The 14115-nt window shown below is 40.0% G+C and overlaps 1 protein-coding gene across 6 annotated transcripts in view; it reads right to left on the minus strand.

The window, feature by feature from the left end:
• FOXP1 (forkhead box P1) overlaps window positions 1–14115 on the minus strand; it is a 389051-nt gene that overhangs the window by 148748 nt on the left and 226188 nt on the right. For all 6 annotated transcript variants that reach the window (XM_037800241.1, XM_037800248.1, XM_037800253.1 and 3 more), the window contains one exon: window positions 3730–3831. In XM_037800241.1, the coding sequence (XP_037656169.1) occupies window positions 3730–3831 (102 nt within the window). The remainder of the gene's footprint in view (window positions 1–3729; window positions 3832–14115) is intronic.

Here is a 14115-nt window from a genome sequence, read left to right on the forward strand (position 1 = left end):
GTGGTCAAAGTTCCAAATTTTGATCAATAAAATCGCTCATCTACTCACAAATTAATCTTCAGCCAGTAAAGTTACACTTTTTCGAGGTTATGAGCGCACCTGCACCGTTAAGCATTTATTTCACTTGTTTAGCAAATCTTCAGAAGTACTATAAATATTTATAAAAGCAAGCCTACTATTTTTACTCGCATAAAATTTTCTTTTTGCAGCAATACCTTGTTAATTCTTTTACAACTCTTAAGCATCCTGAAGGCAGGGTCCGTATTCTTGACCGTTCTGTATCCTCTGGATGCCAGCACAGGGTCCTGCCCTTGTGACTATTCTATAAATGCTCACCAATTTGATTTTAATTCATTCAGATTATACTGATTTGGAATTTATGATAGGATCAATTTTAAATTCTTCTATCATTCATAAAGATTTTGCAAAGCAAGTTAATAGATAAGTAAAGGGGCAATTTAAGTTGCTAAGTAGAATATTTTTCAATAACCTCAGAAGCAGCTTCCATACCCAAATAACGTGTTTCAGTTTAAACCACGACCTCACCCCACAATGCAGCCAACTCAGCTCTGGTTCGGAATGCGAACTGACAAGAGTGACATTTCTTGGTGAAATGTTCTCTAACCCACATCTCTCTTATTTACTCTCGTCTCCCTGAAATTAGTCCAAATTGGTGATGTTTGACTACATTTTATGATCTCTATCGAGTAACCACTTATAGCCTCCTCTAACTTTCCATTTTCCTTTGTTTGTATCATCAGCCTGTGAAACTGGAGAGCGCTGCCAAACATAAAGCAGAGAAGTGTGAGATATGCTTAAAATATGAGTCACAGTATATTTGAGGATTTGGGTTTCTTTTCTTTCTTTCTTTTTTTTTTCTTTTTCTTTTCCTCAAGCTATCAGCAGATCAAATCCTTCTTCCCTGTCAAGCCTCCCTCTATGCAGAAGATCTGAAGTTTGCTAAAATAGGTCTCTCAGTGCAGTTATGAAGGGTAAGAAGATCAGAGATGAACACTGTTAAGATTTGCTGTAGGATTTTCCTTTCATTTCTGAGCCACTCTAGCTGAAGTGCCTTACTGAGGACAGGACACCACAAGATAAATTTAAACGTGAAGGTTATTCCTTCAGTGAATCACCACGTCTATATGCATATTTTTATAAGGCAGTCATATACCATGTGGCCTAGGTTAGTAATTTCCCCTGTTTGTGGAAGGGTAGCCAACCTAATAAAGCTTACTGAATTCACATGACCCTACCTGGCAGCTGCAGAGACATTCAGCAATAGTCTCTCTCTCTCTCTCTCTCTCTCTCTCTCACACACACACACACACACACACACACACCAGTCAACCAACGCTATTTTTTTTCCAACCAACTCTTAAAGCTGGTCTCAATTCTCTGCTTGTCAACTCTTCCAGTTGAGGGGAAGAGGGGAGAATCCAGACATCTTCTTTAGCAAAACCAGCATTCAAGATGGCCTTCACCCACTTTTTATACAGACTGAAGTGCTTGGCAGAATGTGTTAGGTTGGTTTTGACACTGTCCTTGCCAAGAAAAGGAAGCCCTCCATTATCACACTCCTTTGCACAGAGGCTAAAAACCTTCTAATGGGCAATAAGAAAAACAGCCCTCCCAAGGAAATCCCCTGAAACTTTACTTCTTATATTTAGCCCCTTAAAGGAACTTTGTTCATCCTGGAAAAGAAGTTACCTAAAAATGCCATATGTTTTAAAAAGCAAGTACAAGGGAAAATAAGTCTACTGGAAAAAAAATCACAAATGATATTTAATACTGGAGAGTAGTGTGATCAGACAGAATGTGTATGTGTAGATTTTATTTTTTACTGTCTCTAACCAAAGCTCTACTATGTGTAAGATTTCCCCCCCAATAATACACTGTCATTTTTCCAATGCACTTGAGGTCTGTGAAATTCAAGAGGACTCACAATGTGTTTAAGGCTGTGAGAGCTCCAGGAGTGAGGCAAAAAGAATGGGCAGTCATTTGAATCACTGAGTGACAGGCTGGGCTAGCTCCCTGTATACATTAATAAATTAGAATTTTAATTGTGTCTCTGTCTGCAGGAGATGCCCTGGTACTTTAATATGTACCAACAATTGGCTATGTTATGGAATCTGCAATGTGGCCTCTGCTGCTGACCTCTGAAACACAATTCCCAGTCTGACTACAGAAACTGTTCAGTTTGATCCTTTCAACTTATTTGAATCCTGACAAATAAGCTCACAGCTGAAAGGTCAACACAGTCATATTTCATCCTCCGGAGCTGTTCTTAAGACATCTGCACAACAAAGCACTTCTTATAGCACCTGACACAGGACCTTGATGGCACTGTACCTCATTAAAAATGTCCCCAGAATGTGAACACGTTGAAAGGCATATGGAATGTTGACGGTTTACCAAATAACTGTTTTTGGAAGTGTTAGTAAACAATACATATTGTCATTCAGCTGTTCCAATAAAGTGTCACTATAGTGCCGAACATTTCCTGGAGGGTGACAGTTTCTCCAGTAGATGTAGAAGAATTAGAACTTGTTGCCCAAGGTCACTTTTATTCTTGCAGGATATTCTGGAAGCTGGCATTGGTCTGCCTCACTCGTGAAAAGACAGCACAAGCTAGAATTGGGTTGGTCTTGTGATTGAATTAATTGGTACCAAATCAGAGCCATCATTTACCACTTACACATTCCATCTCAAAATTTCCAGTGTGAAAAACTCATCTTGGCTCCCATTTGGGGTATGTCCACCCTTAGCTATGAAAGCACTTGAGCCGTCTAACACCTGCCATGTGCCTCTCTTGGAGGTGAGCGTGAGAATCCTACATCAAGTTTCTTGAAAATTTTTATTACAATTTTCTGTCCTAAGCAGAAATCCAAATTAAATTTTTATGAACTCATTCCTTCTTTTACTACATTATCCCCTGCTCTCAATGTGCCTAAAATGAGAAGTTGCTAAAATGATCTCCTTTGGTATTTTTACATAAAAACTGCTCAGTATTTTCTACTAATGATTCAGAAAATGATCTGAAAGCTTCCACTAAAGAAAAGGGCGTTTATTATACTCACCACTAGGTATAATATTAAACGTTTCATATTCTCCTCAGTTCCAATGAATCAAATTTTTTCAGTCTTGGCACTACTGACATTTTGGGCTGGACAATTCTTTGTAGTGGGGATGTCCTGCGCAATGAAGGATGTTTAGCAGCAGCCTTGGGCTCTACCCACTAGATGCCAGTAGCACCCCTGCCTTTTAGTTGTAACAACCAAAAATGTCTCCAGACATTGCCAAATAGCAAAGTCACCCACTTGAGAAGCCCAGTGCTAAAGTGTGAAAGCATGTATGTTTGTGTGTGTGTGTATGTCTACGTATGTATCTCATTCCTAAACGCACGATGAGGGTATGAGATGACATATCTGAGTACTCTGAACTTTTTCTCATTGGTAATTTATACAGCCTGTTAAGCAATCAAACACCTGCAATCCCCCATCCTCCTATTATACTGACTAATTAGATTTTCTTACTTCCAAGAATAAAACTTTTGGTCAAAGAGAGATTTTGCCCAAAATGTCAACCTCTGTTGACAATCTTCTGTGGAAAAGAGTACAATTTTAGTTTCTCTTACATGATTTGTAACTGCCAACACAATCCACTCCTGAATTATTTATTGGCTATTTCAAAGTGTATAATGTCAGGTTTTTAAAAAAGAATTGCTACCTGAAGAGCTGGTTGTTTGTCATTCCTCTTGGGAGATTTTAATCCACTAACTTGCTGCTGCTGTTGCTGCTGAAGGAGGAGCTGTCTTGCCACTTGAAGTGCCTGGAAAGAAACACAGAAGGAAAAAGTTTACATTACTACAGTTTCAGGACCTTGCTCACAAAAAGGACCACAGGAAATACACTTCAGGGTTGGATCCTGACTTTCCCATTTCTAAGGCAAATGAAACAGCAAACAAAACTTCCTACCTAAGTTAGACTTCCAGTCTAAGTTGGACAACTTTGCAGAGTTTGTTTACATTTCTGTAGATTTGGCCAATTTCATGCACAGTTCCTCAGGCCCAGCAATCCATCCAAGCAGACACTGTCTTCCTACCAAAAATCTGACATCAAACTGGAGTATGAATGATTGGGACTTGGAGAAAGAATGACAGAGAGAGGTCAGAAGGGACCTGGGCAAGGACAGAAACTTAAAGGGCAACAAAGGGCCCTTCTTAGAGGCACCTTCCCACTTCCCCAGTTCTCCCTGGGGGAACTGGGTACTTAAGTTGAAAGTAATACTTTCATTTCATATGAGTCCAAATGAAGGAGAAGAGCTAAGAGTTAAAACCACCAGACACATTTAATTACCCACTCCACTATGGATAAATTCATTTATGAAGAAAGATCAAAATAGAAGAGACAAATCTCAGGTGAAATTGATGGACTAAATAAGAGAAACACTTAGCAAGTCTAACCTCTAGTCATCTTACAGGGCATGCTATGCAACTGTGAATGAAACTGGTTATATCCCGTACAAATGATACTTTCAGTCTTATAACATGCGGTGGTTTTTATTTAAATGTAAAACATGGGTAGACGCTATCAATTGAAGATAAAGCAAAAGAAAAACAGCAGAAACTTCCACAGTGCAGAACATATGACCGAACAGTCTTTTTTAAAAGTTTGGGTAAAAAGAAAAAAAAAAGTATCATGAATAATCCCTTATGAGGACATTAACAAGTAACTGACCAAAAATAATGGCTAGCTACACCTTTTCAGAGAGCAGAAACACGAAACTGAAATTTGCAGACATTTTGCTAAAAAATCAAAAAAAATCACATGAAAGTTAGGTTTCTTGAGTCAACTGACCTGAGAACAAAGAAAGTGTATATGGAAGAGTTGTTAAGAATTCTGTGCTTAGAGTTTAGAGGCAAAATGAGATTTCCTGGGGATTTCATCAATAGTAATTTCTATATGACTAATCGTTTGTTCTGCAATCAAAGACGATACACACATAGATATGGTCAACATATTGAAAGACTCTGGTACTACAGTCATAAAAAGTACACATAATGGGAATTATGATGGTAGTCCTTTCTTCAAAGGGGAACAGAAACTGCATTTATGTAAGCAAATGAAGTGTATAATTGCCAGAAAAGTTACAGTGACACTGGTGGAGAAAGGCAAGATGGCCTGGGCATTTCTGTGCACTGAACTCAGGAGAAAAGGAAAAGATAGTGGTCAAGACAATTACTTCTCATGAGCAGACACCTAAAAACGCTGAACCAGCAAGAGGAGGACTCCTCCTAAAAGGACAAGCTCATTAAATCGGGCTCATAACTGCACTACTGTAGCAAAGAATATTTGTAACACACTTTGTAAGGTTGAGTGGTGCCTTTGCGTTTAAGAGGAGCAAAGGAAAACAGTAACACAGAAGCACAGAGGAATGGGTGAGAAAGAAAAGATCTCAGGGAAGAGGGAACCCTCCTATCCCATCTCCCTACCCCACCCACCCCACTTCTCCCAGGGAGGCCTTCTGCCAACTGAACTCACCACAACCAGCCCTTCAGAGGTAATGCACAGGCTATTTCGTCTAGGAAGGGAGAGACATGTTCGACAGAGCCTGCTCGGAAGAGCCTCGGGAAAGGAGGTTGTCAGAGAGGGGCATCTGGAAGACACGACGCCTGGGAGAGTTGCCTGAGACTCCAGCCTGCTGTCTCAGAGGAGGATTCACCATAACTGGACTCTGGGTTTCCTTGTCTCCTTGGAGACGCTCAGTACATGCGTAGGTGGAAAAGTGGGCAGAGTGAAGATTTCATTTATATCATGTAAGAAAAATAGTCCCCTTTGCAGGGTGCCTGCAGGAGGAAAAGCCTCTCCTCCTACTATATATGTTCCCTTAGCTATTTCACATGAAGGTTTTACGGCTTTTTAATGTAGGAAAGGGAACTGTTATATTTTTTAAGTGCAACTGTCAGAGTTCCCAGAGTAATAGACTGATCAGCAAGAAGGGTCTGGCTGCTAACTGGAAAGGCAGACAGAGGGACTGCAGATGACAGTTACAAAGATACAAAGACAGTGCAGTTACAAAGTTAGGACAAAGAAAGGTACGGTGGTGACAAGACAGATTATTACATATTTCAGATACTAAAATAGAAGAAGCAAAGAGAAACAAAGTAACAAGTCTATATAATCACAAATCTTGGTGAAATAATTTACCATGTCTCACCAAATATTTGGAGAGCAGCTCTCAATTTTTAAATAACCAAGTCTCAGGGAATCCATGCAGTCAATTCCTCATTTCCTCAAAAGGGTTGACATAAGTGTCTTTAAGAAAAATATACACACACACACAACAGACAGCTATGCTTATATGAGCATGTGCTCATAAATGTCCTTAAGCAAAAAAAGTATAGAATTCAAACTTAAGTTTTCAACAAACGTTTACTGAGCTGGCTACATACAAAGTTGTTCATTTCAATATTGGGCAACTGGAATCTTTAGACTTAATTTACTGGTTTGAAAAACAAGTCATTTATGTGTGTTTATGCATATAGTATCTTTTTCAGACCCAACATGGGTTATATGAACTTATATAATCACCTAATGATCCCTAGCTCCCTCACATTGTTTTATACAGAGCCCCACAAAAGAAAATAATCAAAGATAGAAGAATGGGGCAGAAAAGGTTTAGGGTCTTGTATGAATGCCAGGGAAATTTTAGTGAAGCCACTGAAGACAGAAGAATACAAGATGAAGGTATGAAGACTGGCTTTCAAATTTCAGCCTCAAAAGGAATGTGAACAGATAAAATAACTTCAAATGTTTGGGATGGGGAGACAATAGTAATTCAAAGAATTACTCATTCTTATATGAATTATTTTGAATTATTCCATCATAATTACCTAGTCTTGTTATAAGAATGGGAACAGAGCTGGAAAAACAAACAAACAAGAAAAATCTCAAACCTCAGGTCTCAGCAAGAGTTTTAAAACCTAATTTATTGGAACTTATAAAGTGCTTTGAAATTAATGAGTGTTTTCTAATTTCCATGGTATATAAATCACTGTCATCAAAATTTAAATTGTCACAAAGAAAGAAGGGAAATAAATCCTTCCTGGAGTACAACATCTCCAGGCATTATAAATAAAAATCTCTGGTATCTCAGAAAGTAAAAAATGCGTATTGCCATGTTCAGTGTTGGTCAGTGGAAAATTTGTTAGGACGAATGGTATCCCGTTTGGAAACTGTACCACGGACTTAGGTTCTCTATGTGTTTCTCATACATGTGACTCAACAGTCATTTTTACCTATGATAATCATGAAGCTGGAGGAATGTCTTTTAGCTCAGGACTCCTCTATTTGAACCTCAGAGATTATTTTTGTTCCAGTACAACTGAGGAGTGAGGATGAACTCTTATCTCCATAACAATTAGCTCAATCACAACCTGGAGAAAGGCCCTTTAATGCATCCTGTTTGAAAATAAAATAAGAACCCTTGGACACAGAATAGAAAGATGTACAGATCTGTGTTTGTGGGTGAGAGGGAGGGAAGGAGAAAGGGAGGAGAGGATATGAATGAGAGAATTCTTTCAAGAAGCAAGGAAAACCGTGACTCAAGTTCCACATAGACTGCGTAACGTGAATACTTTAAAAGGTCCAATCCCAACTCTGGAGACCTTTTACTCTTGGTGGCAATTCCCGGGCTAGGTTGAGTCCACACTTCTTTATAACAGAAGCAACAATTGCCAGTCATGGGATAACTTGGTGCTGTACTTGGGTCTGAAGATGCCATAGAGTGGAGGAAACTGACAAAAGCAGGCACTTAGAGCTCAGTTGAGCACACTCGCATTTAGTTTCTCTCAACAAGCTAAAATAAACGGTTCTAACAGTGAGCTAACAGAGGAAAGGGGTGGAGAGCCTGTACCATCGTCATTTGTGGAGGGTCAGTGCCCTCTCTGCCTGACCTGCACAAGGGGGTGGAACGGCCCATGGCCACCATGCTGAGGTCCACAGCCAGCTCTGTGTGCTCAGAGAGAGCCAGAAGGATCCATGCTCGGTTGCTAGTTTCTTGGGGCCATGCTTTTACACTGAGTGAGAGACCTGGGCATTTTTTGACACAGCTTCTACATGCAAGATGGCTTCATTCTCATCAGTGTCTTTACATTCCTACTTACGGAAGTGCCATCTGTTGTGTACAATTTATGTTTTACATAAACATGTTTACAACTTTTGAGCTATTTACATCTTAAGTTGATAGCAGGTGCTTATATTTTAGGAGCTAGGTATCCCTATGTTTAGCATGTTTATAAAGATAGCCGAGGCTCAAAAACATATTTGTCATATTTTGAGAAACATCAAACAGTTTACATAAAATATGGTTTGAGCAAGTATGCACATGTACATAAAGTAAGCCGGTAGAAGAGGAAAAGCCTTATAAAATTCCTCACATAACACACCTGGCGACAAGGCCTGAGATAACCACTAATACTTGAAGGACTTCAAAAACATGACTGACTGAAATGTCTTAGGCTACAGTTCGGCAAACTATGACCCATGGATCAAATCTAGCCCATTGCCTGTTTTTGTTCAGCATGTGAGATAAGAATGGTTTTTACTTTGTTAAATGGTTAGAAAAATCAAAAGAATAACATTTGATGACACGTAAAAATTATATGAATTCACATTTCACTGTCCACAAATAAAGTTTTACTGGAACACAGCCATGCAGATTCACTTGTGTACTGTCTCTGGCTGCATCTGTGCTAAAACAACAGAGTTAAGTAGTTGTGACAGAGATTGTATGGCCTGCAAAACCTAAAATATTCCCTATCTGGAAAAGTTTGCCACCTCTGCCTTAAGTTGCTATCTGTATTCTGAGATCCCCAGAGAGCCCACTGGACACAATTTTATATAAACAAATCTTTCAATCAGTTCCCCCAAAACAATTTTAGAAATTAGCGAAGAAGCAAGGAGCTAAAAGCCAAATTGTTCCCTTACCAATCAGTTGTTCTTAATGCTCAAACTCAGTTTTGATTTTTCTGAAATGGAACTGGAACATGAAAACAAAATACATCTACGTGTTCCTCTAAAACTTTTTAAAACTTGTTTGCAAACTTTTAATATGTATTTCTTCTCACATGTAACTGATCGCAGTTCAGAGCAAATCACCTCAAATAGTGTGAGGTCCTGAACACCCTCAAAATGAAAGACAGCACGTGCCTTATTAGCCAGTTGAGGAGTTGCTCATTTCCGGTCGGCCCAGAGAAACTGTCACGTTTCCAACTTAAAAGCTGGTCTGAGTCAGCCACCCTTCCTCTAACTTCTTTTCCTGGACCCTACCCATCTCTCAAGATCAAACCTGCTTCTCAGATAATTCACAGGCTAATCAACAGCCACTGCACATATGCGGGTGGGAGGAAGAGCAACTAATAAAAAGCAGCATGGGAAGCTTAGTAAGAAAGAAGTCATGTTCACTCCTTTATCTCTCATCATCTACATGCACTTTCAGTCCATCCAGAGAACCTTCTCCCCTCTCAACTAACCTGCTATCTTAGTTCAACCCCAGCAACAAGCTACCATCTTAACACCACTACTCATCATTTAACACAGTCCACCAGTTGCTCAGTAGCCAGGCGCTGGACTGAGCACGCAGGGAAGCTCTACCGCCTCCTTGCTTTAGACACAGTGGTCATTCCAGTGCAGCACAGAAAGGAGTGCACATCACTTTAAAAAAGGGAAAAAAAAGAACTGAGAGTGGCTGATAGTGCTGGGGGCCCTTTTACAGAATCAGTAGCATTCCAAGGCATCTGGTTCTCCAAAATGAATGCAAAAAAAAAAAATATATATATATATATATTTAAAATGGAGCATTTGGCTCTCACAGGACAATGGAAAATAAGCTAAATTCAAAGAGGGATTCTAGCGATCATGGAAATATCAGATGCATAAGGAAAGAAAACATTGCAGCTAATCATCAAGTGACATAATTGGTGTCCTAACTAAAACAAAAAAACAAAACACTTTCCCTATTAAAACTTTAAAATTCAGGGGTAAGAACCATCAAAAAATCATCTCTTTTTTCCCCCAATCACTGCTTGATCTACACCATGCTCCTGTAAATAAAGGCCTGTACTCTGAGCACTCACTAGTGGTCAATTCACTTGATTTGGTGGGTCAGAAAGCAAAGCCTTTAGGTTAATTGGGATTTAGATTTGAAGCGGTGACCTAAAAGGGAAAAGTTCTACATAGCATCTACGTCTGAGTTGTGACAGGTAAAGAAAGTATCTTACACTTCTGGGGCATTCACTAACAGGTGACATTTATTTAGCGAGGTCATTTTGCATAGATTTCCTAAAATGCTTGAAGAAGTCTTTGCAAACAAATTTACGAGACAGTATCTACATAGACATGGTGGAAAACTGGAACAGAAACAACCCCACCACTACAGCATCTCAGGGACAGGAAATGGAGAGGTCAAAGCTTGTTGTCCTCCTGGCCCTAAAAGAAGCTGTGGCCCAGGGGCTGTGTCCTCCGCACACGGGGGTGGGGGGAGATGAGACTGCGACAGAGCATCCCCATCTCCACCTGCACCCCTGCAGCATCTCTCTGATTCCACAGCAGCCTGCACCTCCACTTTTCAGATCTACTTCCAAATTTCACATAGCATTACTGACATGATTTTAAATTCTTTACACTACATGTAGAGTGGTTATCACTGCTATAATACCTATTATTTATGCTCCTTGCTTTCTTTTTACTTTGAAATTTAACAACTACTGTAAAGACATAAGCACAGGTAGGCTGGGATTTCCTTTTTCTTAATGTTGGCAATCGATCTATTTGGTATATTTTCTTAGGAGGGAGAGATGGCAAATGGTATTCGGTTTTTTCTTTTTTTCTAAGCACTTGGATGAGGGAGAACAGAATTGTACAACTGCGCTCTGGCACCATGCCATGATTCTCCAGCATCCGCGCCATGGGCTCAAATGCCATCCTGTGCACTGACCGCCGGAGACATTCACACACAGATATGAGAGCACCCGAGAAAGGAGGAGGTACTTGGCTGCTTGCGCCACCCTCAAAGGAAACCCAGGAAGCAGAAGGGGGTCAGCAAATCCTTTATCCATTTGCAATTATGAGTAACCTTTCTTGTTTGTAAGGGACATAGAGGATACGTCCCCACCAAAGAAGATAAAGGATGGGAATTTTTAAGAGATTAAAAAAATAAAAGGATATCTATGATCCTCTTGCAAAACAGGCTGAATAAGTTTAATGGCTACAAATAGTCAGGAAGTCTGTTTGAAGTCTTCTGCAAGAAGGGGAATAAAAAAACCCACACTATCATTCTCCTCCTCCGATACACCTATTAAGAGAAGGCCCCGTAACCACTGTGCTCAGGCACAGGTTGATTGCTTCCCCACTGGAGCCAGGGGCAGACACTGAATCACCACCACCAAGGCTCCGCCCCTCAGTTGTCTTTGGAGGGATTCCATTCAAACATTGCCCAAGCCTGCGCCTACTTAGCTCCTGAGCATTGAAAAGATCACAGCCCTGGGGTCCTATGACTGTAGACAACATTGGCATTGCAGTGCAGTGAAACAAAACTCAAGTTTATTAGAAAATGTCTAAAATGTTCAGTTGGATGCTGTGTCAAACTCTTGCTTCCCTCCTTGTTTGGGATCATACTGTGTTTAAAAGGAAATAAATACATAAATTGGCCCAGCCCTTTTTCTCCAGGGTCCCAGAAAATAGGGAGCTAACGTAAAGATAAATTAATCAAAGGGATCTATTAGCTCACTGGATGGGATGACTGATTTCTGCAGATGTCTTTGATGAGGGTTCAGCCTGGCAATTCTTGCTAAGAATAAATAATTCAGATTCACATCTTTTTAGTGCCTTGGAATGAGACTTTCTAATTTTGAAGACTGCGGAATAACCTGGCTAGTCATGTTCAAGATAATGGGAAGATGTTCCAAGATTTTGCTAGCAACACTGAACCCAGTTCCTGCTCAAATATGGTGACATATTTTTTTTTTTTATTCTTCTAATATAAGTCACACATACTCTGGATGCCCTAAATTGAGGCAATTAGCAGCCATGAATACTTTGCTTCACAAAAGACCTTCCTTCCCTTCCTTAATTTTGGGCAAAGAAGCAAACAATGAAAAGGATTCAGAGTCAACATTCCAACATAGATAAGAATAAGGCTAATAATCCAAAATGTGGAACTATTCACTATTTGGCCAAAGTTTGCCAGGATAGGAAAAAAAAAGCCTTAATATTCCCCAACAATTTATATTTCTCAAAATAGTTACTGAGAATAGCAAAGATTACACTTGTATCACAGATTACCCCTGTTCCAATTTAAGAAATGAGGAACATTTAGAAATATAGGGACAAAGTAGAGTAGTAACTTCCTGCATGTGAGGTTTAGATACTAAAATAAAAACAACATATTCAATAGTTTACTTATGCCAGGCACTGTCCTAGTTAGTCACTCTACAATTATTATTTTATTTCCTGTTCCCAACATCTCCAAGGGTAGGGAGGGCAAGGAGAGGAGGCAGGAGAAGGTTCATAATTCCAGATTTATAGTGAAGGTTCAGAGTTACCGAGGTTCAGTGACTTGTCCAAGGTCACAAGTATAGGGAGGGCTAGGATGGAAAAACAGAAACAAACAAACGCTGTCTCATGAGAACCTGATACTCATACTCTCCCAAGGTCACTGATTAGACCTAGCATGGCTATGGGTAGTCTTGGCAAATGGATACACAGCCCTAACAAGCCAAGAGACTTGCATGGGTGCAGGTCCCTTTGCCTCCAGGATGAAGGGGAACGGCCTTTTCATGGTGCCACCATCTTCTAAATTTTAGCTCTTTTCTTTTCCCTGCAAAGACGACTTGCTTTTTTTCAACTAGATCTTCCCATCTCCAGGGCTCTCCTAGCACCTCCCCACACCTGCAATTCTGCCCTCCCTGCTCTCTACCTACATGTGCAAGGCATCTAAGAATCTTTGCCATCTAATTTCTACCTTTCCTTAAAAATCCTGTTCACAATCCAATTCCTTCAAACAGCGGAGCTCTCTGATACCCCCCAGACCCAAGGGACTAGTGCCACTTCGAACTCCTTGCAGTGCTCAAATTTCTATTGCTCTGATGGAAAATGCCAACGAGGCGGGCAGGCAGGAACTAACCAGCCCAGCTCTCTTCTCTGCTCTCCCTCACACTGCTTTTACCTCTTATCTATCTGAGTTCATCCGTCTTCTCTCGGGATACTGATGCTATCACCATCGTCTCTTGATTCTTATCCCCTTCCTCAACTGCCATTGGAGACAAGTCCTTTCTTTCTTGATTCTGATGAGCCAAAGTTGGACTTTTTCGAAAGGAACTTTTCATAAAGCAAGCACAGTATCTCTGTTAGACTGAGCTAAGATAGCACACATTTCTTCTCACAGTTTAACCCAAGACCAGCTTTAGCTCACATACAGAGGAAACCTGGACCTTATGCTCTACCCTCTTCTTTGTCACATCTCTTTCTAGACTCACTGGGCACCACTTTCAGGCCCACTAGGATTTCAAGCCCTTTTTTGTTTTGTTTTGCTTTTTTTAACCCACTGTAGACTCTCACAGTGCTATAACTGCCTTCTTTTTATTGGGGCGGGGGGGGGGGGCGCAGTTAAAAACTACACTCTTAAAATTGCTTTGGCGCTTGGTCTTTGGGGATAAGGAATATAATAATAAATGTTGCAACTTCTTGAGTATTTACTTGTCAGGCAAGTCGTAAACATTGTAGACATATCATCTCACTTAATCTTCACATATCGTGAGGTACTACTGTATCTAGTTAACAGACAAGGAAATCCAGGACCAGAAAGGTTAAATTTTAAGGATTACGAGATATGCATGTGAAAGTCCTTAGCACAGTGCCTGGTATGTGATAACAACTTCTTAAATGAACTATTTTTATAACACATATAATATATTCTCCTGTGCATAAGAGAGAGATTTTGTTTGGTGGCGGGAGGCAAAGATTCCTTCTTCCCAGTGATCTCAAACCACTGGTGTCCCTTTCATTTATTTTTTTTTTAATTTCTAAAATTACTCTATCAAATAAAAAATAATCT

The sequence above is a fragment of the Choloepus didactylus genome, chromosome 1 (assembly GCF_015220235.1).
Source record: "Choloepus didactylus isolate mChoDid1 chromosome 1, mChoDid1.pri, whole genome shotgun sequence".
In the NCBI taxonomy this organism is placed as follows: Eukaryota; Metazoa; Chordata; class Mammalia; order Pilosa; family Megalonychidae; genus Choloepus; species Choloepus didactylus.